General features: G+C 56.2%; 3 protein-coding genes across 7 annotated transcripts; 1 reads left to right on the plus strand and 2 right to left on the minus strand.

Moving 5' to 3' along the window:
* The first annotated feature begins 4282 nt into the window (after positions 1-4282).
* SPSB2 (splA/ryanodine receptor domain and SOCS box containing 2) lies at positions 4283-6990 on the plus strand. Of its 4 annotated transcripts, none has more exons than XR_013830442.1 (3): positions 4283-4721; positions 4883-6459; positions 6575-6663. XR_013830442.1 is itself a non-coding variant. In XM_079936495.1 (3 exons), the coding sequence occupies exons 2-3, from the start codon at positions 4967-4969 to the stop codon at positions 6700-6702; spliced, it is 795 nt and encodes a 264-aa protein (XP_079792621.1). In that variant the 5' UTR covers positions 4283-4721; positions 4883-4966; the 3' UTR covers positions 6703-6990. The 4 variants fall into 4 exon arrangements, 3 of the variants coding, with proteins under 3 accessions (XP_079792621.1, XP_079792620.1, XP_079792622.1); XM_079936495.1 differs by having other exon boundaries at positions 4883-5633; positions 6575-6990; XM_079936496.1 differs by having other exon boundaries at positions 4572-4736; positions 4883-5633; positions 6575-6947.
* Positions 6991-7046: 56 nt separating this feature from the next.
* On the minus strand, positions 7047-10637 carry TPI1 (triosephosphate isomerase 1). Its single transcript, XM_079936508.1, has 7 exons — positions 10479-10637; positions 9234-9357; positions 9046-9130; positions 8839-8971; positions 8468-8553; positions 7804-7891; positions 7047-7673 (listed from the first exon to the last, which is right to left on the minus strand). The coding sequence occupies exons 1-7, from the start codon at positions 10591-10593 to the stop codon at positions 7558-7560; spliced, it is 747 nt and encodes a 248-aa protein (XP_079792634.1). The 5' UTR covers positions 10594-10637; the 3' UTR covers positions 7047-7557.
* A 1335-nt stretch (positions 10638-11972) lies between these two features.
* USP5 (ubiquitin specific peptidase 5) lies at positions 11973-25390 on the minus strand. Of its 2 annotated transcripts, none has more exons than XM_079936445.1 (20): positions 25205-25390; positions 22095-22220; positions 21779-21845; positions 21448-21581; positions 21146-21291; positions 20717-20901; positions 20139-20233; positions 19406-19599; positions 18380-18451; positions 17794-17881; positions 17540-17665; positions 16912-17065; positions 16402-16576; positions 15694-15782; positions 14686-14877; positions 14040-14183; positions 13809-13954; positions 13436-13589; positions 13229-13313; positions 11973-12608 (listed from the first exon to the last, which is right to left on the minus strand). In XM_079936445.1, the coding sequence occupies exons 1-20, from the start codon at positions 25313-25315 to the stop codon at positions 12515-12517; spliced, it is 2577 nt and encodes an 858-aa protein (XP_079792571.1). In that variant the 5' UTR covers positions 25316-25390; the 3' UTR covers positions 11973-12514. The 2 variants fall into 2 exon arrangements, with proteins under 2 accessions (XP_079792571.1, XP_079792572.1); XM_079936446.1 differs by having other exon boundaries at positions 11974-12608; positions 14755-14877; positions 25205-25369.
* Positions 25391-25570: the final 180 nt, after the last annotated feature.

The raw sequence follows: 25570 nt of genomic DNA on the forward strand, positions 1-25570 counted from the left end.
AAAATGGCCATCCTTCAAAATACCACTTTGTACTATCATTTCCTTTTGTCTCATTAGTATCATTTCCTTTTTCCTTTCTTCCCATATAGGACTTTAAATCAGGGGAAAATTGAAAGCCTGAACTAAGTTCATACTTAGCATAAGTTCCCCCCTGACAAGGGGTAAAGACTGGGGGTGTTGATGTGACTGGCTCACAATAGGGGGCGACAACAGTCCTGTTGGCACTTGTTTTATCAGAAGCATTATTTCTTAAAGGAACTATCCCTGTATGTTCCAAAACTAAAGTGGTAATATTCATCTCATTTTCACTGGAATTCCCTATACCTGAACCTGAAGTGTGGCCTTGAGTTATCTTGCTCAAAGCTTCATTCAACATATTCAATGGAACCAAATTATTTCTAAGTGGATTGTTCCAAGTGGTCAAGGTTATCCTGGCCAAAAGGATACAATCCTTTGTGGAATTCCAACTAATACAAAGACTTCGATTCAAAATAAAATCACTGGCATTATACGGTGCCCAGTCATAATTCAATGGCTGGGTACAGGCCGTATTCATTTCACAACTAGTGGAATAAAATATTGGAAGAACTCTGCTCTGAGAGTGAACCGGCATGGGAACTGGCCAGGTCCGGCTAATTCCCCAGAACGTCATAGTCTCTGCCCTAAGCAAGGGAAGAATCATCAGGAACATCCAGCTCAGCATCTTCTCTGAAGTTTTCTTCAACAATTCTCGTCAGTCTTGATGGCACCCAGATCGGATCTTGATCCGACGGTTCACTCCGTGTGTCGAGTTCTGAATCGGTCCTCCATGCAGGGCGCGAAGTTCCCGGGTTTCGGCACCAAATGCGGCGAGCCGCCTCCGACCAGCAGAATGACGAGTCGCCACACGCAAGATTCTTCTCGTATCACACTTTATTGGAGCACAGCTTGGTTAAAGAAAAGATGGAAGGAAGACACCGCAATCCTATAGCAGTCTGCTTATATAGGGATTAAGAACATGTGTCGCTCTGTGATTGGCTTTCGCCGATGGTGCGACTTGTGAGCCAGCATCGGATAGGTCGCTACTTTAAAACCTCATTAGTATACTTAGCGCAAGCGCAGTGGCCACAGGAAGGATGATTCAGCTTACTTCAGCTTCCTGCTGCGTGGCAGTTAGCTGACCGCGCCCTACACCTAGGTCCATCAAAAGAATCTGCAATACTGTACATAGTAGCTTTCTCTATAATAGCTGAAAATGGAAACAACTCACATGTCCATCAACAGTAGAATAGGTAAACTGTGGTATATTCATACAACGGAATACTGTAAAATGATGGAAGTAATGAGCTACCTTTTCATGCAACAACATGGATGTAAAAGTTAAAATTACTCGTAGCATTGTGGAACATCTGAGCTATTACCAACAAATGTTTGAGCAGTCCAAGATTCGGTGGCAACAATTGGTGAAGAAACGTTTTAAACCACCAGCAGGTGAGCAGCTGCAACTTCTCAAGCTGAACTGGAGCTGGCCGTGGATTAAGCTTGGTATCTGACCCCCAAGACATGATGTCTTTATTTTTGTTGTCACACTGGCAGGAATATCCAGGTTGGGTGGATGACAAGTGTTCAGGTTCTTTTTTTTTTTTTTTTTTTTTGCCACACCTTGCAGCACGTGGAACCTTAGTTCCTGGATCAGGGATTGAACTCATGCCCCCTGCAGTGGAAGCGTGGAGTCTTAACCGCTGGACTGCCAGGGAAGTCCCCACATCCTTCTTGTTAATATGCTTTCTTCTTTCCCTTTAATTAAAACAATGTAAAATGTTATTCTGTACATCATTATATGTGTACTGCCATGTATTGTATTTGACCTGAAACTAACGTATGCTGTACCTAATAGATGGGGTAAGTAAGGTATTTTCAAGGGTAATTTTAACTCTGAGACAAATCTGTCACCTTACCTCTGCCGACTCTCTATCCCCTCAAAATGTGAAGCGTGTAGCACAGTGCCTGACACACAGGAGGTACCTGTTCAGCACCTTCAGCCTGGACACCCACTTTCCACAGTCCACACGCACTCTCTCAGTAAAATTGCCGATGACCCCAAAAATCATGTAGGTAATCCAACCTGAATTGTCTGCTGTGCTGTGTCCTCCTTGACCCTCTCCTCACTCTACACATTCTCTCCAGGGCTCCTCTTGTTCTCATAGTTCAGCTCCTGGCTAAAGGCTGATACACCTCCCAAATTTATATCTCCAGTCCAGGCCTCTCACTGCCCGTCCAGTCCCGCCATTTTCTTTTTCTTTTCCAGACCTGCCACTGTCAAGCGTGTTCTGGATGGTTCCATTGGGTTGTTGCTCAGGCACCTCAAGAACACGTCCTAAAGTGAACTCACCATCTCTCTCTCCCACCCTCCTGCCCCTGCCCCCATCGGCTCCTCTTTCTGTCATCTCCGTCTTCTCGTGGCACCACCTTCCAAAAAAGTCTTCCAGTCCAGAAAACGTCCCTTTCTCCTTTCCCTGGCCTCAGCATCTAATCAGTCACCAGGTCTTGCAGTTTCATCAGTGTTTCTTGAATTCTTTTCATCCTTATTTTGACTGCCCTATTTTAGGCTCTCACCACTTGTCACCTGGGCCGCTCCACTGCTGCCGGGATGCTTTTTCTAAAAGAAGTTTCTAACCATGTTCCTCTCCCGCCTCTCTCCTACGTGGCTCCCCCATTACCCATCTGTCCTACAGGGTAACATTTGCATTCTTAACTTGGCCTGCAAGCCCTCCTGATCTCACACCGACTTCCCTAGGCTTGCGTCTCATGCTGCAGCAACCCTGAAATCGTCCAACTTCCCCAAACCCAGCTATCGCTTCTGTTTTATTTTCATGTTGACCTCTCAGTCTGAATGTCTTATTCATGCAGCAACTCTAATCCAACCTCCAGTCCTGCAGAACCACCTCTCAGGCAAATTCCTTGTCATTCTTAAAGATTCAGCCCAGGGACTTTCCTGGTGGTCCAGTGGGTAAGACTTCGTGCTCCCAATACAGGGGGCCTAGGTTCGATCCCTGGTGGGGGAACTAGATCCCGCATGCGTGCCGCAACTAAGAAGTCCACATGCCGCAACTAAGATCCAGTGTGCCACAACTAAGACCCCAGGCAGCCTAAATAAATAAAAAATAAATACTAAAGAAAAAAAAAGATTCAGCCCAGTGTCATCTCCTCCAGGACACTTTCCTTTCTGAACTGCTTGATCTCTGGTTAGGAGTCCCATCCTTTTTACTCCTATAGTACTTTCTGGATATCCAGAATTTTATCTGCCACACGATAAACTGTTTCATAAATGTCCTTGTAACTTCCTTGAAGATTCCCTGCTTAATCCTCAGTGCTCAGCACAAATGATTACATTTGAACCAGAAACTAAGTGCTTTACATGTATATAACCTCACTGAATCCTCACTAGAGCCTATGCAGTAGATACCAATAGTATCTCCATTTTACAGAGGGAGAAACAGGCATGAGGAGGTTAAGAAATTTGCCCAAGGTCCCCCGCATACGGGCCTTCAGGTGTTCACACCCAGTCAGCCTGGCTCCACAGCTGGCATCATTTACCACTAATAGTAGATTGCCTCTCCATGAAGTGGGCACTAAGTAAATGTTAAGGAAACAGGAACAGCTATGCTTAGTGAGTACAAACTATCCAGCAGACTCTGTGCTAAGTGCTTCACCTGGATTACCTCAACTCCATAACAACCCTGTGAGGTAAGTACCATCGTTATTCCCATTTTACGTAAGAGAAAACAGGTTTAGAGAAGTCTGGCAACCTCTCCAAGGTCAGAGAACTAGTTAGTGGTATAGCTGCACTCACAAGCAAGGTCTTATCCACACACTCTACCAGATGAGGCTGACAGCTCAGGAATGGATTGTCGGGTAGGATGAAGGCTAGAACAGCACGCAGACCCATGACGCCTACCGTTCAGAGCCAGAAACTCAAGAGTTCAGAACCTCAGGCACAGAGCAGGCTGACTCACAACCCGGGTCAGAAAAAGATCAGCCCAGTGACAGTGACCCAGAATCACCAGGACTCGGAAATAGATGTCACCACAATGGAAGCCCTTCCTTGACCTCCTGTCCCATATCCCTAGGGGCTCAGGAGCTGCTGGCCCAGGAAGCTCAAAGTTCTTGACGGTGGAATACAGACCTCCAAAGCGATGATAACATGAAAGGGTTAACTCCGAGCTTGGGCGGCCAGGGGCGGACTCCATCGCAGCCGGGTAAGATTTAAGCGCCCGGCCCGCCTCCTCGCGGGGGCGGGGCCTCGGGGCGAGGAGCGGCCTGGGACTGTGACCAGACGTTTACCGCCCGGGAATGGGCTCTACGCGCTACGTGCCCCCAGCGGCCTAGGCCGGAGCCGAGTGTTAACCGCCCCGCGAGGGGCCCCGCGGGGCCGCGGTCTCGGGGCGGGGCGCGACCTGAGATGGTGACAAGAGAGTTAACCGCCCGGAGGGGCCGTGGGGGCGGGGCCGTGGGGCGGGACGAGGCCTGGGGGAGGTGCTGGCGGCGGAAGAGGCCGGCGGGCTGCGCCCGGCGCTCTTCGGCCACTTTAGGCTGCGCTGCTCCGGAGGGCCGGCGACCTCCCGGCACGGGAAGCCCTGCGAGGTTCGAGGGCGGTGACAGGGGTGCGGGGCGCGCGAGGGGGAAGGTCCCTCGACAGGCCGAAAGGCGGCGAACTCGCGAGTCTCGAGAGCCCGGGACAGGTGGGTGAGGGCAAGGTAATGATGGGCCTGGGAGCTTTGGGGGAGCAAAGAGGGAGGAGCGGGGCGGTGAGCAAACCTGGGGAAAGGATGGGGCGCCTGGGTGAGGGGTCCCCTGCAGGATCCCTCGCTTCACACACTCTTCTCTCCCAACTCCTCTCTAGGTCGATCCCGACCGAGAGCTCGACTTTCAGAAGAGAGACGCCCCAGCAAGCCTCTTTAGGGGAGTTCTCCAGCTCCTCACCTCCATGGGCCAGACAGCCTCGGCAGGGGGCGGCGGCAGCAACACCCACACCCCGCAGGCCCTGTACCCTGACCTGTCTTGTCCCGAGGGCTTGGAGGAGCTGCTCTCGGCTCCCCCTCCTGACCTGGGGGCCCAACGGCGCCACGGCTGGAACCCCAAGGACTGCTCAGAGAACATCGAGGTCACGGAAGGGGGGTTGTGCTTTGAACGGCGGCCCGTGGCCCAGAGCACTGATGGGGCCCGGGGTAAGAGGGGCTACTCGAGGGGCTTGCACGCCTGGGAGATCAGCTGGCCCCGGGAGCAGAGGGGCACCCACGCTGTGGTGGGCGTGGCCACGGCCCTCGCGCCGCTGCAGGCTGACCACTATGCGGCGCTGCTGGGCAGCAACAGCGAGTCGTGGGGCTGGGACCTTGGGCGTGGGAAGCTGTACCATCAGAGCAAGGGGCCCGAGGCCCCCCGGTATCCAGCCGGACGTCAGGGTGAGCAGCTGGAGGTGCCGGAGAGGCTGCTGGTGGTTCTGGATATGGAGGAGGGAACTCTGGGCTACGCTATTGGGGGCACCTACTTGGGGCCGGCCTTCCGCGGACTGAAGGGCAGGACCCTTTATCCAGCAGTAAGCGCTGTCTGGGGCCAGTGCCAGGTCCGCATCAGCTACCTGGGCGAAAGGAGAGGTGAGGCCTGGGGCACGTGTGGGGAGAGTAAGTTCTGTCACTGGGGTCTGTGGTTTTGGGATGGAAGCTCAACGCCTTACAAGAGCAGAGGGAACTGGCCTTCATCTGACCCGTCTCCTACCTCTATTCAGTGCCAGGAATGGCTAAGAGTCTTCACAGCTGTTACCTAACTCAATCTTCCTAACAGCCATAGAGGTAAAAGTAAGCCTTGGGAAAGCAACTTGCTAGTGAGAGGTGAAGCCTCAGAATGAAGTGAAGCACTGTGGGGATTAGGGCTTCACAGGAGAGATCAGCCCCTGGAGCCAGAGGTGCAAAGGGTTAGTTTTGTCCTGGGCTAGGTGTACAAGTCCCAGAGGAAGAGGACTGGTGGTGCCAGGCGCCCGGAGTGTGTACCCGGCTCACTGGGCTCTGACTCTGACACATACCTACTTCCTTCCTCAGTCAAACCCCAGGAAGGAGCCGTTGAGGTCCAGGCACCTGGAAGAGCAGTGAAGGAGGCAGGGCCTTGGGGCTGAGTGGACTTAACTGTTCTGCAGTTGCCGAGTCTGCAGCAGAGGGTGGCCGCCTCTCCCCTGTAGCCCATGGGAGCTGTTGTAGAGTGGAGGAGGGCCACCCTTCCTTTCACCTCCTCAGCCCCAGCTCTGGGGCCTCTCTGGATTCAAAGCCTGGGCCAGCTCCACGGTCACAGCCGCCTCGGCCTGTTGCTTAGAGGGCCTTATTTAGAGCTTCACCCCAACTCCGACCGGGGACGTGTGAGATCCATGATGCGTCCACCACAAGAGCAGATGCAGAACTTCAGAGCACCTTAGACCTCCCCTGAACCGAGGTGGGAGCAGACTTGCAGCAGGAAAATGGAAGGGACTCTGGGCAGGACCCCGTGGTTTGATGATGTCTGGCTGGTGGCTGCACCTGTACTTACTTTCCCTCATTCTCTCTCCCAGCTGAGCCACACTCCCTTCTGCACCTGAGCCGCCTGTGTGTGCGCCACGCCCTGGGGGATACGCGGCTAGGCCACGTTTCTGCTCTGCCCTTGCCCCCCGCCATGAAGCGCTACCTGCTCTACCGGTGACCCCTGTGATACCACAGATTGCGCTGGGGCCTTGACCCACCCCTCTGGGGGAGGCAGCACTGCTGGCCTAGACCAGCTGCCTGAAGCCGGTGAGGCTGGGTCCCACCCCACCCCAAGCTCTGGGGAGCACCACAGCCCCAGGGCCACCCAGAGGGTGGAAGGGAGGGAGCTGTTACTCAAGGCTGGGGCAGCCTGGTACACAAGACATTTCTGCAAGTAAAAGTTGGAAGAGATGTGCTGCTGTAGAAACCTGTTTGTGGGTTTTTTTCTTTTTCTTTTTTTTTTTTTTGCAAAGGGTCCCGTGGCTGCCTCAAAAGGGAAAAAGATGATCCGGACAAGTTCAGTGAAGAAGGACACACCCCAAGGCTTAGTGCCAGGTGTTTATTTCCCGCACACGCGGGACTGCTCACAGACACAACACACACAGGCATCGGCACCGTGGGAGGGGGCAGCAGCCCGGCCTCAGCAGAGGACAGGACTTTCTCTCAGCCCCTGACCTCACGGTGTGAGATGGGACAGGATGGGTTCTTGCTCCTGCCTTCACTGGGGACTGAGGGGACCCATAAGCAAACACCCCTCCCACCTCTCAGCCAAGCTAAAGCCACCTTGGTGACAGGTTGAGTTCCAACTGATACTGTAAGTGGAAGCGGGAGTGGCCTGGTCCCAACCATTACAGGGTAGGGTGTAAACAGCAAAGGAAGAGGTACATTTTGGATTAGGCCACAAGAGGCAGCAGGTGACACCATCAGAAGCATGTGTGAAGGTTGGGGGAGGGGTGGGCAGTACAGTTACTGGGCTTCTGAGCTACCTAGTCCCTGTCTCAGCAGGAAGGGTAGCAGAGACGGGCAGGGCTTATTATTTGGCATTGATGATATCCACGAATTCAGGCTTGAGGGAAGCGCCCCCCACAAGGAAGCCATCCACGTCAGGCTGGCTTGCCAGCTCCTTGCAGGTTGCCCCAGTCACAGAACCTGGGAAGGGAGAAGAGAGGGGGAGAGGTCAGGGATGGGAGGGGGTACTCCAGCCCTACCTCCACGTCGAAGAAGGACTCAGTCGGGTTCTCAGCCCACTCCACCTCCGGCTGGAACCAAACCCACTTACCCCCATAAATTATGCGGGTGCTCTGAGCCACTGCATCAGAGATGTTGGACTTAAGCCATCCCCGGAGCTTTTCGTGTACTTCCTGGGCCTAGAACAAGAAGCTAGACTAAGACTTTCACTCAAAGGGGCAAAAAACGTGGGCACCACTGGAGACAGGCAGTGTGGTTTTGGGACAAGAACCCTGGGATCTGAGATAGAACACCAGGGCTTCGATCCCACCCAGGTCCTGGAATGGATGTCCTTTGACATGTCACTCTTTTCTCCTGTCTTTTATTTTTATTTATTTTTTATTAATACCTTTATTGGAGTATAATTGCTTTACAACGGTGTGTTGGTTTCTACTTTATAACAAAGTGAATCAGCTATACGTATACATATATCCCCATATCTCTTCCCTCTTGCGTCTCCCTCCCTATCCCACCCCTCTTGGTGGTCACAAAGCATGGAGCTGATCTCCTTGTGCTGTGCAGCTGCTTCCCACTAGCTATCGATTTTACATTTGGTAGTATATATAAGTCCATGCCACTCTCTCACTTCGTCCCAGCTTACCCTTCCCCCTCCCCTCTCCTGTCTTTTAAATGAGGGGTTGGCCCAGGTGGTCTCTGTGACTGTCCAGTTCTACCAAGGCTGGGGAGATGAGGGTAGGGCTCCTGGGCTTGGTTACCTGTTGAGGTGTCGCAGTCTTGCCAGTACCAATGGCCCACACAGGCTCATAGGCCAGGACAACCTTGCCCCAGTCCTTCACATTATCTGTGGGACAGAGATCACAGGTGGAAGGGTGAACAGGAAGGAGATAGCCAGCTGTTTCCCCAGGGAATGAGTGACGGTGGCCTACTGACCCCTGGCGGCCGTTAAAGGAACTCCAAGTGGCATCTATACCATCGGGGCAGGAGCAGAAGCGATAAGGATACAAGGGTTCTCACCCTCCCATTTCCTGCATCAGCGTGGGGATTAAGTCAGGCTGCAGGGCATATGACCCCACCCTCTGAGCCTCCGTAGCCCTGGCTAGGCTCAAAGGTCCCTTTCTCCAGATACCTGCGATGACCTTGGTTTGCTCGAAAACGACCTTCTCAGTGATGCCAGCTTCCCTCTCATCTAGCTTCTCCCCAATGCAGGCGATTACTCCAAGTCCCTCTGCCAGGGCGTGAGCCACCTTCTGCCCAATCAGCTGTTGAGGAACAGACTTGGTGAGACACCTGTCTTGGGATAAGCCATCTCTTATCTCCTCTCCTGGTTACTAACCTCATCTGACTCCCCAAAGACGTGCCTTCTCTCCGAGTGCCCCAGGACCACCCACGTGGCTCCACAGTCTTTGATCATGCCAGGGCTAAAGGAAGAGAACAAGCCACGGTTCAGCAGGGAGCCCACCCTGTCGCTTTCCCCTTCATGAGAATAATGAGGGCTGCGTCCACCACCCACCCACATGTCACCTGATCTCCCCCGTAAAGGCCCCGTTAGCCACTTTGTAGCAGTTCTGCGCAGCCACTGCAATCTTGTGATCTAGCTTCTGCCGGGCGAAGTCAATGTAGGCGGTGGGGGGTGCGCAAACCACCTCTGAGGATAAGATGGTGACAGAGGGGATGAGGTCACAGGAAGCCTTCATTCCCCAGACCCCATCCAGTGCTCGGGAGCCCCCTAGCCTTCACCACTTTCTTAGTTCTGCTTTTGCCCTTTTTCACACCAGCACGATAATCTCTGTCCACTCTGCAGCTCAGGCTGGGCCTGGACCCAACTCTTTGAGCCTTCCAGGTACCCCTGAGAGGCGATGGCCCTTGCCCTGCCCTCTGCTCTTTTAACAGCTGTGGCTCCGATTTCCCCAGGCTATTCTGGGCCTGGGCACCTCCTAGACTCAGCATTCTCTGAGGGCCGACCCCGCCTCCCTTCTAAAATAGCCCATCCCCACCTTCGGAACCGGGCCAGGCAAGGGTTTTTAGCAAAAGCAGAAGGGGCCAACTCCTGGGGTTTGTACTGGCGTCTTTGGGGGTAATAAACCAGAAGAGGATGCCTCTTGATAAGACCCGGGGTTCTGTGCCTTAGGTGCGTGGGAGGGGCAGGGCTGAGGACTGCACTCTGCCGAGGGTGGCAGCGAGTCGACTGGTTCATAGAGGCCTTGCGCTTTCCCGTTTCCAGGCTGGAGAAAGCGGTAGGATCGCTCTTCACTCCCAAATGGCTCAGCCCCTTCCGCGGAAGGCAGGAGTCATGCAGGCCGCCGAGGGGAAAGGGTCAGAGCGGTAGCTCAGGAGGCCAAAGCCACTCGGCCGCCCAGGCAAGGCGCGGGGAGGAGTCTCGGGCTACGTGCGGCGGCGCACGAAGCCCGCGCCTAGGGGGCAGCTTAAGCCCGTAGTCAGTCTCCTACCGGGCTGCCGCCGGCCTCTCCCGATCGCCCGCAGGGGCTGGGCTCCGCTTCCATCCCCCGCTCTCGGCGGGTGCAGCCCCCGTCCGCGCCCCGGGGCAACCATCCTCCCGACGACCCACAGTCGGAGGGCACCGTGAGATGCGGCCCCGCCTTTCCGCGTCGACACACCCCGGGTCCTGCGGCCGCGGGGCCAAGGCCCGGACCCCGACAGCCCTGGTCCCCAGCCGTGCACGACCACGCGGACGCCGGCTAAGAGAACTCTGGAGAGGGCGCCGCCACGCCGGCCCTCCCACCCCGGCCCTCCCTGGCCAAGGCTCACCGGTGTCGGCCGGCACCTTGGCCGCGTTCAGAGTGTTGATGAGCTCCCCCAGATTGTTCTTCCGCCCGTTCATCTTCCAGTTCCCCCCCACGAAGAACTTCCTGGAGGGCGCCATTGCGCTGAATCCGGCACACTGAAGGTCACGAGCAGCGCGCAGCCGCTTCCACTGGCCGCTTATATAGAGCGCGGAGAGGCAGAACTCCGCCCCACCGCGTCCTCTGCCATGACTGGCCCGGCCCGAGGAAGCCCTGCCCCAGGCCCCGCTCCCAGCCCGCGGAGGCCCAGCCCCCGGCCCCGCCCGCCGCCCACGTTGCGAGGTTCTGACGTTATCACCGCTTTTGTAGCAACGTTCCTGGGCTGTCGGGGGCTCACAGTCGCTTCAGCCGCAATTGCCAGACTTTGGGGAGAAGGCGAGAACTGTGCGCCCGGCAGGCACTCAGGGGAGCCCCCGCTTCACGACTGCAGCCCCCCAGAGGGCCAGAGGGATCCCGAGGGGGGCGCTGGCTGCAGGCCCGGCCACTCCACTCCCAGGCTTGGCCTCAGAGCCCTGAGGGGCATCTCTCCCAACTCTGGGAAAATGAACCCCCTTCCCCCATCGGAGCGGCCACATCCCTGACTGCTGAGCAGGCACGTTTGACCTACCAGGGCGAGCCCAGCCCAACAGAAACTGGGCAAGTAACAGGGTTCAGAAGTGGAGGGACGGCCCACGTTGGGTGGAGACGGTGCAGCTAAGAAAGAGGCAGTTCAGAAGTCTGCCCTGACGCCAGGAGTACCCCACTTTTTAAAAAAACTTTATTTTATTATATATTTATTTATTTATGGCTGCGTTGGGTCTTCACTGCTCCACGTGGGCTTTCTCTAGCTGCGATGAGCGGGGGCTACTCTTCGTTGCGGTGCGTGGGCTTCTCGTTGCAGTGGCTTCTCTTGTTGCGGAGCACGGGGTTCAGTAGTTGTGGCTTGCGGACTCTAGAGCGCAGGCTCAGTAGTAGTTGTGGCACACGGGCTTAGTTGCTCCGCGGCATGTGGGATCTTCCCGGACCAGGGCTCGAACCCGTGTCCCCTGCATTGGCAGATTCTTAACCACTGCACCACCAGGGAAGTCCATGGAGTACCCCACTTTTTACTCCAGCGGGCCAAGGCCTGACAAGGGACTGCAGGGCCTGGGGACCAGGGCTCCCTAGCCACTGGGGACATTTGGGAGGTACCCATTTGGGCCCCCTCTCCTGTGATGGCTGGAAGGAAGGACTCTTCACCCCATCCGTGCTCTGTGTCGCCCCACTCCACTTTTCTTCATCTGACAGCTCGCACCCCTCAGCTTTCCTCTACTCCCCCAGTGCTCACCTCACTCACCCCCCAATCTCCCAAGAGCGCTAGAATGGTAAAAAGCACAGAACTGCCTACGAGGGGGCATGAGGGTCAAAGGGCTGGGGCCGGGAGTTTTCAGAAACTGGCCCTCCTGCTAACCCCAGGGGGTTAACAGTTTCCCCCAAGTTATCAAACAGGACACGATTGAACCATTGTACTTTTATTCACATCCTGTATTTTGGCATTTTCCAGAGAAGGACAGGGGAGAGACAGGGTGGGGAAAAGACTGAGGCAGGAGGGTGAGGGGGGTCCCCATTTCCCTTATGTCCCTCCTTGCCCGACCACACGGGGAGCAAACACGAAGTGGGGAGGGGAGGCACAGAAGCCCCCTCCTGTGGAAGAGGCTGCACAAAGCTACACCCACACCACACACACAAACAAGCCCGCTCCACGCCACGCCGGCAGGATCACAGAGAAGCAGAGCACTATGGGGTCAAGGGCAGGAAAGCTACAGTCTCCTCACAGACAGGCAGCCGGCCCCTCCTGTCCCCTTCCTGCTCTGTCCCCAAAGTCTCCCGAGCGCCCCCTGCTTGGCCATTCTCCCATGGCCACTAGCTTCTTCCCTGCTGCCGGGGACGAAAAGAAAAAGGGTAACAGAGCAGGGGGGCGCCCAACCCTCATGCTGGGTGGTCTGTCCCCCGCCCTCAGTGGTAAGGGCTCAGGGCAGGCTCTTAGCTGGCCACTCTCTGGTAGAAGTAGATGTAGCCCAGGTCCTTGGGTGGCTTCTCAGAGGCACACACTTTCTGGTCATTGTAGATCACCCATCTGGGGAAGGGGGTGGGGGGAAAGGATGAACAACCCGGGCATTCGCAACTCAGTCTCTCTGACGTGGCCCCTGGAGTTGACCCTGGTGGCTCTGGGGCAAAGGCTCCCAACATTCTCTGCCTCGGTCCCCAAACCCACAGTCCAGCTGCCACCTGTCTCAAGGGAACGTCCTAATCTCACAGGGTCATTCCTACTCTACTCAGTGTCTTCAGACCCTGTGGTATCTTTACAGCCACCTGCACCCATTCCTTTTAGGTAGGCATCAGCAAGCTTTGTCTGTCAAGGGCCAGAAAGGAAATGTTTCAGGTTTTGCAGGCCATCCGGTCTGACACAACTACTCAGCCTGCCTGTTGCAGCGTGAAAGCCACAGGCAATACATAAACGAGTAAGTGTGGCCATGCTTGTAAAAACGTTATTTATAAAAGCAAGTGGCGGGATTCAGCCCTTGGGCCCTAGGTTTGCCCATCTCTGCCGTCAGGCTTTCTGCCAATTTCTGGTGAATTTGCGCCACCACCAGGCAATGCCTTATTGTCCCTCACAAATATTCTAGGACTTCCAGGATGCCCCTCCCCACCCCCAGAAACACTGTCCCATTCAAAAGGCACGTGCTGTCCCCTCACCTGCCTTCCTTCTTGACGTGGCATACGTAGTGACCACACATGGTTGAGGTGCCCATGTGACTAATGAAGGCGAAGAGCTGATACTCTAGGGAGGGAGGGGCAGGGGAGGAGACAGTGAGAAGGATGCACCCAGCAGCTCACACCCAGGACGGGATTTCAGGGAGTGTGGATCAGCCCCCGCCCGTCCTGGTTCCCCGGGACACTCACTTCCAGGACCGTCCCGGACCTTAGGTCCCACCGGTATGGACTCGGAGATGGAGTCAGCAGCTGAGCGGCCCTCGGAGATGTCCATGGCAGCTTCCGCGTCCAGGTCGTCTATGTGACTGAAGATCCAGTCCACAGCCCGTTCTAAACTATTATTCTGGGAGAGGAGGGAAGCGTTACTTTTTATTTTTTAGCAAAGTCAGGGTCAAGAAAGCCCCCAGTGAAGGCCTCTGCTCCCTTATCACAGCCGCTAAAGGGCAGAGCCCCAGACTGGCCGTACCACACAGGTCATCCTCGGTCTTGCTCACGAGGGATGGAACCTCGCTCCCACCCGCTTCTTCCCACAGGTCCCGCCCTCATCTGGGGACGCCCATACCGTGGCCCGCAGGGCTTTCAGGGCCTGGTCCCGGGAGAAGCCCATGGAGACAATGGTGGTCACACAGTCCTCTGGCGGGGGGTCAGCTGCTGCGCTTGTGGAGCCGGGCCCACTGGAGCCAGGCAGGATGAGGGGGTTTGCAAAATCTGCGGATGTGAAGGGGTTGAAGTGTTTGCGGGAGGGTGCTGGCCCTGCCTGCTCACCACCCCCCAGCTCCCCAGCTCTGCTTACCCGGGTCATCCATGTGCGACATGACCCAGTTCATGGCGGCCTCGGCCCCGCTGTTGCCCGTGTAGTAGACTGCTTTGCGGCAGGCGTCCATCGGGAAGCCCATCTCCACCAGCTGGATGATGACCGATTCATCCAACATGGGCGCTGTTGGCGGAGAAGCGCAGGCACAGGGGCCTGACTCCTTGGGCCACTCCCTGCCCCTCCTCGCTCCCACAGTCCACCCCCAGCCCTCTTCCAGCCACCCGTTCCATGTGTTTTTCCTCCATGGCCTGGCACCTTATTCCAGAACTAAAATGACAAAACGACATCACGTGTGGCCAGCAGTATCCTCAAGGTACAGAACTGAGGCTAGAGGTCCCCCGGGGAGCCCCTTCCTTGCCCATTCTCTCAGAACAGGCCGTTTCTGGAGTATGATAACCTGCCCCCGCCCCCTACCCAACTCGAGGTGAACGAGGGCAGAGGCCATTAGCCAGCCACACAGAGGATGTGGCTGGGGGTGCTCTATTGGTCCTCACGTCCATCAAGAGGGCAGAGGAAATTTGAAAGGGAGGACAGGAGAAACACAATGGACAGGGACAAGGGGAGGCAGGCAGAGAAGACCCCCATCAGCAAGGGAAAGAGACAGGCAGGAAGAAGAGTCACTAACATGTCGGAGAGGAGAAGTGAGGGGAGCAGAAGGAGTCTTCGTCTTCGTTGCCATAGAAACCAAGGCTACCTTTGGGCTCATCCGGAGTGACCAGGGGTGGGGCAATGTCGGGCAGCTCCTCCTCTCCAGGCTGCAGCCCTGTGCCCCTCAGCTGGGAGATGTCTAGCTCCTCTGGCATCTCGATGGATACATCTGCAAGTGGAACAGCAGGACAGAGGTCACCTCAGCAGCTCCCCGAGGCCCTCTGGGTATAAGCACTCCAGGAATCTCAAGCCCCTGCCCCCATCCTGCTCTGTAGTAAGATGCTGCTCAGAGCAGGACCCATTGCAGGGTTCTCAGTGTAATAAAAAGCATCAGGGGCCGGGGTTCAGGAGACCAGGATTCCAGTCCTGGATCTACCACCAATGAGCCACGAGCCAGGAAGGCGCCTCCGAACGCGCCGCAGAATGATTCTACACTTCCGTGGGGCTCGACTTATCTGGGAAATGAAGTTAATTCTGCAGTTGGCAAAGTCATCAGGGGCCTGTAAGGCCCGTGAAAAACTGTTTCAAGGTTATCTAAATGAAAGCATCTTACCAATTATATAAAACTATGAAGGTAACTTTCGGTTTTAGGTCATAACTATGAAATCGAAGAAGTGTTCAACAACAAGATCCTACTGTACAGCACAGCAAACTGTATTCGATATCTTATGATAAACCATAATGGAAAAGAACATGAAAAAAAAGGAATGTGTATATATAACTGAATCACCTTGCTGTACAGCAGTAATTAACATGTTGTAAATCAACTACACTTCAATTAAAAAATGTAGTGAAAAAAGTAAAAAAATCAAAGAAGTTTTAATATTTTTAGTCAGCGCTTTTCAAACTAGACACATTTTGAAACATCTAAGGTAATGTTTCCCTTTTCAGAGGGAAGTTGGAGAAGCATTAGTTTACGTGTTAAGGCCCCTTCTTTTTCTAGCGCTTTCTGCGTAGCCTCCCTCGCTCGTCCCAGCCACCATACCCAGTTTCTTGGGCACCCAGTCTAAGCCGAAGGTGAACTTCTTGATCTGGATGACCAGGTAGTCAGGGAATGAGGCAAATCGCGTGGTCCTAGGGAAGAGAGAACGTCCTGGTACCCAGAGAACCTCTCCGGAAAGCCCCACCCCGGGTTCAGCCTGTCATGGATAGAAGCCCTAACAGCCCAGAAGACACTCCATATTCTTTTCTTGCCCTGGTCAGGTATGAAGAGCATCTGTAGACACGGAGAAGCAGAAGCCGGGGAAGTGAGGGGGGCCGGGGGGGGGGGCGGGGGGCGTCTCACGGGCATGGATTTCATGGCTGAAATGCCGGCAACCAGAGACTCTTTCACATCTCAAGTTCATGCCCAATGATGGGTTAGCAAAGAGTAAGATCATATACTGGAAGTTTCAATTCTGTCCACGACTGTCACTGAGTGCCTGTGCTTTGCCGGGATCGGGGAAGTGAGCGGAGAGAGGCTGCCCTGGAAACTGATTCCATCCCAAGAGAGACGAGGGACTGGTAGGGGCAGGTCAAGGTAGCGTGTCACAATTATCCGAGTCCCCTCCTGCTGGGGCCTCCTGGACCGGGGCACCAGCCTCAACTGACACAACTCTGAGATTATGACCACAAAGGGACTCGAGAATGCAAAAAAAAGGCTGACAGCATCTTTGGGTTTACACTGACACAGGCCCAGACCCACAGGACTTACTTTACGGCTACTGATTTGGCCTGCAGGGCCGTGCTCCAGAAGTCATCTACCTGCTCGGGGGCCCCATAGGCCTCCAGGCAGGAACTGAAGGGCACCTGGGCCCGAACAAGTTCTGGCAGTGGCAGCTTCTCCTCTTCGGCTTGCCGCTTCTTCTCCTCATACTCCAGGAGCTCCTCTGGTGACAGAATCAGTGGGTGGGTCCTTCAGAGGGGGCTGTCTCTTTCCCCCCTGAGCCTCTCCCTACTGGCGCTGCATCCACGACAACCTCAGCTCCTCCACCTCTCCAAACCTACCGGACACACGTCCGTCTGTGATCTTGCCTCTTTCTCAACACAGCTCTGCTGACCAGCTGCAGGCAAGGTTAATCCCACCTGCCCCCAACAGCCCCGCCTTGGCCCTCTGGCCGCGGAGCAGGGCGGACCACGGGCTCTGCTTCTGTAAGGCACCCAAGCACTGCTCCCAGGCCTCAGCCTCCGCCTCCAGGCCCCGCTGGGAGAGCAGAGTGCCCACCTTTGTTCAGGGCCGCGTCCATGGGCACAGGCAGCTGCATGATGTAGTCCACTCGCTGGGTGTACTTCACCTTCTCCGTTGCCAGGCACTTGATCTTTTCTTCCACCAGGAAGCGGAACACTTCATTAGGATTTTCAGAGCTCCGGCAATTCCTCTATGGGGAAGAGGCAGGGTGGGGAGGTCTGGGCAGCCAGGCACTGGGATGGGAGCCTAAAAGAGTCACTGGCGGGTCAGGGAGAGAGGGGAGTGGAAGAGAGACAACCACGAAGAGGGGCAGGGATGCCAGAGCAGAGCAGAAGCCTTCCCTAATCAACCCCGCCAGTTCTGGCCCATCCGGGCACGGTGGGACTACGTGGCGAAGTGTCTGTACTTTCTAAGTGCTAAGCAACCGCCTATCGTTTTCTTTGGGTGCATCCTTCATTAGGCTGCAAGCCCAGCGACTGTAAGGGTCGCTCCTTTGCTGCGCTCCTCAGGTGCAGCCGCTCCTCGCAGGGAAAGCTCAGGGCGCGTAGGCTGTGGGGTCCCGGGGCTGGGAGTGGGTTAGGGCTGATAGGAAAGAATGGGCAGCAAGGAGAAGGGAGGGACCTGAATCGCAGGCAGACAGCAGGTGTGTGAAGAGCGCCCTCACCTCCACCATGTTGATAAGGTGAAGGAAGAATTCTTGGGCATCCTGCTGCCGGTTGGTGGAGAACTCAGGGTGACCCTTGCCAATGAGGGCCTTGAACATCCGAGGGGCGATGCCATCTTGGACGTCCTAGGCAGAGCCAGGGCGGCGATTCAGCTGGGGCCCGAGAGGCCACCAAGTGGCCTTCTTTAGACACCTCCCGGATCTCAGTTTGCCCACAATTCCAGAGCCTGAAAGGGATGGAGGCCCAGACTCACCTTCTGTTCCGGCACCTGCTCCCCGTCGCCCGACTCCGATGCTGGCTTGGAATACTCTCCCGAGAGAAGGCCATGGCCCAGCTTGGCCCTGCGTTGACATCCAAGAGAACCACTCAGCTTCCATCTGACACCCATCTACACCTCATCCTCCCCAACTCAACCCCTGCTCAAAGCCCCCTTAGACAACTCCCTTAAATGTGAAAAACCTTAGATTCCATGGGAACCCAACTCAAGGCAGACAGCGTGCCCAGCAGGCAGTCATCTGAGAGCCTCTAGCTGGCCGGGGGCTAAACAGCCTCTAGCTGCCCAGGGGCTGAACTGCCTCTAGCTGGCCGGGGGCTGAACTGCCTCTAGCTGGCCGGGGGCTGAACTGCCTCTAGCTGGCCGGGGGCTGAACTGCCTCTAGCTGGCCGGGGGCTGAACTGCCTCTAGCTGGCCGGGGGCTGAACTGCCTCTAGCTGGCCGGGGGCTGAACTGCCTCTAGCTGGCCGGGGGCTGAACCGCCTCTAGCTGGCCAGGGGCTGAACTGCTGTCCACTCCAGGGGGTCATGGAGGAGCGAGAAGGCGCACAGGACTGGCTACATACACCTGGGTGCTGAAGTCCTGGGTCGGGTCCGTCGGGGCGTTCTGGAAGATCTTCTCCAGCTTATCCACATATCTGAGAGCAAAGGGAAAGGTCACTGGAGGGGCTTTGGTCCAGCCCCAGAGGAAAAGGGAAGGGAGTAATTATCTACCAGCTCAGGGAACAGGTTCCCTCCAGAGCAGGGAGGCACGCAGTTGACCCTTGGGGTCCACTTCTTTCCAGCAACCTGCCCTCCCTCCCATTTCCAACTTGGTCGGCATGCAGGGCACTCCAGCCCCGTCCCTGACAGAGAGTCAGGGGAAGGGAGAAGACAGCCCAGGAGAAGGATAAATACGGTTCATATTCTTTTTTTTTCTGCGGTACTCGGGCCTCTCACTGTTGTGGCCTCTCCCGTTGTGGAGCGCAGGCTCCGGACACGCAGGCTCAGCGGCCATGGCTCAGCGGCCATGGCTCACGGGCCCAGCCGCTCTGCGGCACGTGGGATCTTCCCGGACCGGGGCATGAACCCGTGTCCCCTGCATCAGCAGGCGGACTCTCAACCACTGTGCCACCAGGGAAGCCCCCGGTTCATATTCTTTGAACAGAACGTGTCAATGTGTTCTAAGTTTTCACGTGTGTACCAGGCCTTCCCAATTAGACACTCACTTATGCTGAGAACCTGCCTTTCTCCTACCGTCAAGTCCCTAGCCCTCCCCTATCCCCAGATGCTCCATGTACCTGTTAGGTGCTCACCTGATGTCACTGGCCTAAAATAAAGACCACCTGCTCGCCCTTGAGTCAGTCAGGAGGCCTCGGGGGGCCCTGGGGTTGGGCGTCTGGCCCCACCAGTGGGTTTGTGTGTGGCCGGGTTGATAGTGACGCAGCCCTAGAACCTGCTCCCCTCGCAGTGTACCAGGAGCTAAGACCGAGCTAGAACAGAGGGCCTGAGGGCAGCCAAAGGAGGGTGCCTGGAGGCTGGCTGCCAGGGGAGGAGCGGGCGTCATGGGCGCAGAGCCCGGGGGCCGGCCCGGGGGAGAGGGCAGCACTCACTTCCTCTGGAAGTCGGGGATGCTGAAGAGCACCTGGACCACCGAGTTGAGGTAGCAGCTGTTGCCCAAGTTGCGGATGCCTGTGTAGCCGGGCCCGAACAGGGGCTTGAGCGGCACCCCCGACTCCTGGATCAGCTCCCACTCGCCGATGCGCTGGTTCATGTCTATCTCCAACTCCGTCATCGTCTTGTCCGTCTGCACAGGAAGGGGCACCTCAGACAAGCTAAGGAACGCAGCCCTGCGTCTTTTCCGTTCTCTCACTTGGTCTAGGACGAGAGCCAGCTGGAGCCTGGAATGTGCTGAATTACGGGCTCTGACACGGGAGGCCCATCGGGTATCCTCCAGTGCAAGTTATGGAAGGCCACAGGCAACTGTCCCAGGGGCCCGTTAGGCAGCAGGCCTCTGCCCAAATGAGGGGATGAAACGAACTCAACTCCCCTCAGCTAAAGCGTTCATGCATGCTGAAGCCACCCCTTCTCACCCTCAGATCACCCAAGCGCCACTTCCTCCATCCCCTGGACTAGGCGGCCCCCTGGAAACTCCTGCACACCCTCCACAGTCTGCAGTTACTCCCGTATCTGCGTGAGCATCTGATCAATGCCTGCCTCTTATCTGGAATGTAAGCCTATGAGAGCGAGGACCACTCCGTCTCATTTGCAGTGACCAGCGCATAGTAGGGGCTCAGGAGTAGTCAGTGAATGATGAAACGATTCTAGAAGCTGAAGGGGTCTCACCTTCTGCATCTTCAGCATGTCGATACCAAAGTGGGACAGGTGCTCGGCCAGGTTGGGGTCCAGGACCATGTCATCCTCGTCATATGAGTACACATCTAGCATAGGAAGCAGCAGCAGCGTCAGAGGGGGCGGCTCAGGCCCAGCCTGACCACCAACCCCACCCCCTGCCCTGAGAGGCCTCGGTGGGACAGAAGGACGAGCCGTGAGGGTAACGCTCTTGGCACCCTCGAGCATCAGTGAGGCCGTAAGCCCTTCTGGGACTGGCTGTCCGGGAAGATGGGGTGAAACAGGACAAGGGTTGGAATTCCTTGTGCCCCCACCCTACAGGTAAGGTTCTAGAGTGAGATGTGTTTGAAAGAATACTCCCTAAGAGACAACAATGGTGACCCCTAGGAAGAGGACTGAGATTTGGGGGTTAACTGAAAATTCAGTTTTACTGCAATATTTTCATCGTTTATCAAGAGAACAAACTGGCATCTTGTTCGTGTCACGTGAGATGAATTAAGGGTTAAGACCCAGCGATTTCCGCGTGGAGGTGGTCGGTGGCGGGGCGGGGAGCGGGGGGGGGGGGGTAGTACCAGCTCCGTCAGGTGTGATGGTGCCCAGCTTGACGGCTAGCGGGTAGCCCGTCTCCCTGTAGTGCTCCACGGCGTGGTTGTTGCCCCCGCTGCCGTCGAAGTAGCGCCGGCCACAGAGGATGGAGCCATCGGTCAGGTTGAGCCACAGGTTCTCCCTCATGTCACACTTGGAGCACTTCCAGCCACTAACCCCGGGAGAAGAAAATTAGCCGAAATATGGGTCAGGGGGTTATGGGAGAGGTGGGTCCCCCGCTGGTCCAAGACCTCTCTCTTCTCCTCTCCTCTGGAGATGCCCTCACTTAGCTCAGCTCCCCCAGGTCTCCCTCCTTAGCCTGCTCCCGACCCTCTCTCCCACCAGACCCCCAGGAGGGTGGCCTCTTGGCCCCAGCTCTGGGGGCTGCACCCCGAGGTGGAGGGGCCAGGCCTCACCAGGGAGGGATTCGAGCAGGGCTGTCCAGCTGCTTGACGTTGAAGGCATGCTTAGACACCTGCCGTACTTCCCCATCCCAGGCCTGCACCTCCTGCTTGCGGGAGGCTGAGTCGGCCGACAGTAGGGCCTCCACTGCACTGGTCACCTGGGGGAAGCAGAGGGTGAGAGACAGGACCCAGCCCATAGCCCCACGTGCCCCTCTAGCCCCGTGGTCTTCAGCTTTCTCGGGCCTTGCCCACGACATCACTGCTCTGGCCCCGCCTGCCCTAGAATCTTCGGTAGGGCAGGAAGGTATTCATACCCGATCTCTGACAATGTCAGGCAGTCCCCCCAACCCATCCCGGGCTATCTCCAGGTAATCCGGCAAAATGACGATTTTTACATCCTCATCGTATTCATACTTCTCCTCGTTGAGCTCAAACCCGCCTTCGACACCTGGTAAGACAGGGAAGAAGAGGGGGGGTAGGACCACCACCACAGGTCAACACCCCTCCTCTGAGATAGCACTTCACCTTGTCCCCTCCAGGGCTTCAGGGCCACGGATCAGGCCCATCCTTCGGGGGCTTTCCTAGTACCTCTGAGAGCAGGAATGGCCAGCTCAGGGAGGAGAACAGGACGGCCGTGATGCTCACCGATAGCCAGACGGGTGGGCTTCTTGCGGGGAGGGTCTCCAGTGCCTGCAGTTGTGTCTTCCTCTTTCTGCAACGAGGCAGGAAGGGCAGCGTCAGCCATGAGCACCAAGGAAGGTACAAATGAGGAGGATGGACGGGATGGAGTGGGCTAATCTCGGAAGAGAAAGGAGCTAAAAAACACACGTGCTGGGTTTTAATGACACCAACAGAAATAGGTGAGGGGGAAACTGAGGCCTGCAGGAGGTCAGGATGGAACAGACAGATTCAATACGGGGGCCCAGTGGGATGTGCCCGAACGTCCTCAGGCCTTGCCTACCGGGCGCCGGGTCCGCCGGAGGTGCAGGTAGACTCGCTGGCCGGTCTTGTTGAAATGTCTCTCCACATACTGTTTCCCAAAACCCAGGAATGTGTTCATGCAGATGTAGAGGCCACCCTCAGACTCCTGCAGGACAAGAGGCAGGGGAGGGAACACAGGCAGGATGAAGCCTGGCCAGGGGAGACCAAGACCTGGAGTCAGAAACTGCCGGTTTCCGGAAGCAAGATCTGTCCTCAAACACCGTGTGGCTTTTGGCGAGTCACTTAGCCTTCTAGGACCTGGCACCTGGCTAAGAGTCTCCCCATCCTCCTGTGACTTTGATAACAACCCACAAGGACACCGGGGCTGAGCAACACCTATCAGTCCCCACTCCTCTTCCTTCTTGCTTCTTCTTGGGAGCCCTCTGGTATACCGCAGAGAACTCCCTTTACCTCTTTCCTGGAGCCCAGAGATCCGGAGAGTGAACGGGGATCAGCTACCATAGACTTGGAAAGACCTCCAAGCCAGACACTGAACCTAATCTAGGGACACCATGACCAACCCCACCCGACCTCCAAGATTCAGCAAACCTTCCAGACCGGAGGAGCACAGATGCCAGCGCCTGAACAAGACACCTAAGCCCGAGCTCGCCAGCAAGGCCAGACCTTTCCCTTCCCTCACTCTACTAGGCAGTCGATCCCTGGTCCACACTGGTCTCCTCCTTCCTTGCCTGCTGAGGTCTGGCTCCAGGAGAACAATGCCTCGCTTGGGGCTCACAGCTGAACTGGGACCCAGTCTGGCAAGGACATGAAGTCCAGCATTCTCCAGTCACCGCCCTGATGCTTTGCCCCTCCCGCCCCCGAACAATAACCAAATCCCCACTGAAGTCCCATCAACCTCCAACCTCAAAGCCATCCTCTTTCTAGAACCATCTATCAACACCTTCTGAGACAAGAACACATATGACCCAGGAAGAAAACAGGGAAAGACAAGTGTCCACTGCAAATCACAGCTGAGGAGGGAAGACGGGCTTTCCCCAAACTGAGCAAGTCCACCCGTGCCCTTGTGAAGAGAGTGATGGAGAAGGAGGAAATTGGACAAGAGTCTTCCCTCAGATCCAAGCAACAACAGGCATCTTCTTCCTGGAATTAAAGCCTCAGTGGCCTTGAAAAATTCTCTGCTGTGAGTTAAAAATAGGGCACCGGGGGCTTCCCTGGTGGCGCAGTGGTTGAGTGTCCGCCTGCCGATGCAGGGGATGCGGGTTTGTGCCCCGGTCCGGGAAGATCCCACATGCTGCGGAGCGGTTGGGCCCGTGAGCCATGGCCGCTGAGCCTGCGCGTCCGGAGCCTGTGCTCCGCAACGGGAGAGGCCACAACAGTGAGAGGCCTGCGTACCGCAAAAAAAAAAAAAAAAAAAAAAAATAGGGCACCGCACCGCGGTTCTCAGTCCCATAGATTGCTCTGTACCACTCCCTAGAACAGTGTGGGTTATAATGTGCATGAACAAATACAGCATTTCTCATCACGGAGGTCATATAAGCTTTTTCTACCATGAACCCAATTTGAAGATAATCAAATATGCCAGAAGTTGGTTAGCAAAGCCAACCAATGGAGATCTCCTGACTTGGGGTGAGAGAAGGAAAGTGTCATGAGATTACAAAAGCCCCTTTTGGACTGTTCAAACCATTACTAAGGAGAGGGACAGGAGTGTAGAGAAGGAGCCACTGTAGGTAATTGAAAGAAGGGAGACTTCTACCATCTGTTGATAATTGAGGAAAAAACCTTTCCCTCCTGAGAAAGACAGTGCTTCACCAATGCATGCACTTGATAAGACTGGGAGGCCTGTGGGAGCTCTGCAGTGATTAAACTCCTATGTTGCAAAGAGAAGACGCTGACTCCACCAAAGACTGGGAACCCTGGAGCTCTGCTCTGAGCAGCCGTCCTCTTTTAGCTCTGCCAAAGCCAGACTTCAGAGAAGCAGCACATTGTCTGGGGCCCAGATCAAAGCCTAGAAAACCAAGCAACCTACAAATCACAGTGATGATCCTGAACTGGGCCTCAGATCACGCTGCTATCCCCAGCACTGGCGATGCATTAATGAAGCCTTTCCACTCTGACTTGCAGTTTTCCCGGCCATGAGCTGGTCTGGCTGAACACCCTGGGCAGGGCCCAGCAGCGGCTTGAGGGAGGGGTGGTGAGGGGGGCGGATCCCAGCCAGGCTGCTGCCCTCTCAGTTCAGGCTCTGGCCTAGCTGGAGGCTTGTGTCTGCCTCAGGGTGTCACAGGAAGGCAGAACTGCAGGAAGGGAGGGAGGTACCGGGTGGAGCCTGCAAAACGTGAAGCACGGTGTGGGCGGCGGCTTTGCCTAACTAGTCAGGAGTGGGAGCGGGATGGGAAAGGGGCCTTAGTACCCAACACGAAAGAAACCACCTCTCTGGGAATACTTTCAGAAGGGTTCCCTCTGCTCTCTGTGATGGGCGGGAGAAAGAGAGGGCTGCGGCCATAATTCACCTCAAAGGAGAAACGACTAGGGCTTTCCTCTCCTCTTTCCTCCTCTCCCTACCACCAATGACCCACCTCCCCGGCCCCTGTCCATATTAACCATGGGTGGAGGCTCTCTAACTCTGCCTTTTTCAGAACCGGGTTTCTTCAAGGCCACTTCCAGACTACTAGTCGCCTGGGAACTGCAGTCCCCACCCTCCTACCCCAACCCGGGCCCAGAACTGTGTGTGGGGGTTGCACCATCCCTCCCACACGAGACTACAAAACCCGGAGAGCCATGCGCGATAGGCAAGGCCAACTCCCAGGCTTTCGCAGGGGTCCACATGGGAGATGTAGTCTGGCAACCGGGTTGCGCCTCTGGCTTAGAACGGTAACGAAGGGAGTGAGCGACTACAATCCCCACAGTGCTCCACGAGACCGGGTGCGGGTGAGGCGGGCGCGGTGACTTCCGGGGGCGGTAGTCACACGACAGCTCCCGCGAATTCGAAGCAACGGCAGGGGTAGCGTGGGAGACTACAAGTCCCATGGTGCACCGCAGGGAGGCGGTGGCCCAAGACTTGCAGGCCCCGGCGGAATGACCAGGGCGAGGGAAGGAAGTCGTGCTCGCTGCGGCCGTGGGGAATGGGCTTACCGGTGTGTCGAAGGAGAAGGCGCACTCGTCTTTGTGAACCCGGTCTCCAGCCTTGGGGACCCGGATAGTCGGTAATACTGACAGCAGCGCCTCCTCACTCAGCTCCGCCATGACACCGGCAGCAGCTCCTGGACACACAGCGGCTCCCACCGCTTCTAGTCCCCCACCCCCTACCCTTTAGTCCAATGAGCGCCACTCGTTAGGCGCATGCGCTGAAGGAAAGACGGGCGAGAATGGCAGTTGGACTGAGCCTGCCCGCTAGTGCTCCGCCCTCTGCCCGGCTCTTGACTATCGCCAATGAAAAGCGCTTCTAATGCAATCGATGCTCGGAAGAGCCAATCCCACTCCTCCAGGTTAGAGCGCACG

The sequence above is a fragment of the Stenella coeruleoalba genome (genome assembly GCF_951394435.1).
Source record: "Stenella coeruleoalba genome assembly, chromosome: 11".
NCBI lineage: Eukaryota > Metazoa > Chordata > Mammalia > Artiodactyla > Delphinidae > Stenella > Stenella coeruleoalba.

Bases quoted from the DNA above. Each gene is read 5' to 3' on its own strand.
- SPSB2 (XM_079936494.1), top strand. From the start codon at position 4,967: ATGGGCCAGACAGCCTCGGCAGGGGGCGGCGGCAGCAACACCCACACC.
- TPI1 (XM_079936508.1), bottom strand. From the start codon at position 10,593: ATGGCGCCCTCCAGGAAGTTCTTCGTGGGGGGGAACTGGAAGATGAAC. The intron at 7,892-8,467 runs GTAACCAAGCCC...TTCTTGTTCTAG, and splicing joins AGACTGCGACACCTCAACAG to GCCCAGGAAGTACACGAAAA. The intron at 7,674-7,803 runs GTAAGTGGGTTT...CTCCCTTCCCAG, and splicing joins CACCCGCATAATTTATGGGG to GTTCTGTGACTGGGGCAACC.
- USP5 (XM_079936445.1), bottom strand. From the start codon at position 25,315: ATGGCGGAGCTGAGTGAGGAGGCGCTGCTGTCAGTATTACCGACTATC. The intron at 22,221-25,204 runs GTAAGCCCATTC...CTTGTCCTGCAG, and splicing joins CCTTCTCCTTCGACACACCG to GAGTCTGAGGGTGGCCTCTA. The intron at 20,234-20,716 runs GTACTACCCCCC...TTCCTATGCTAG, and splicing joins CATCACACCTGACGGAGCTG to ATGTGTACTCATATGACGAG.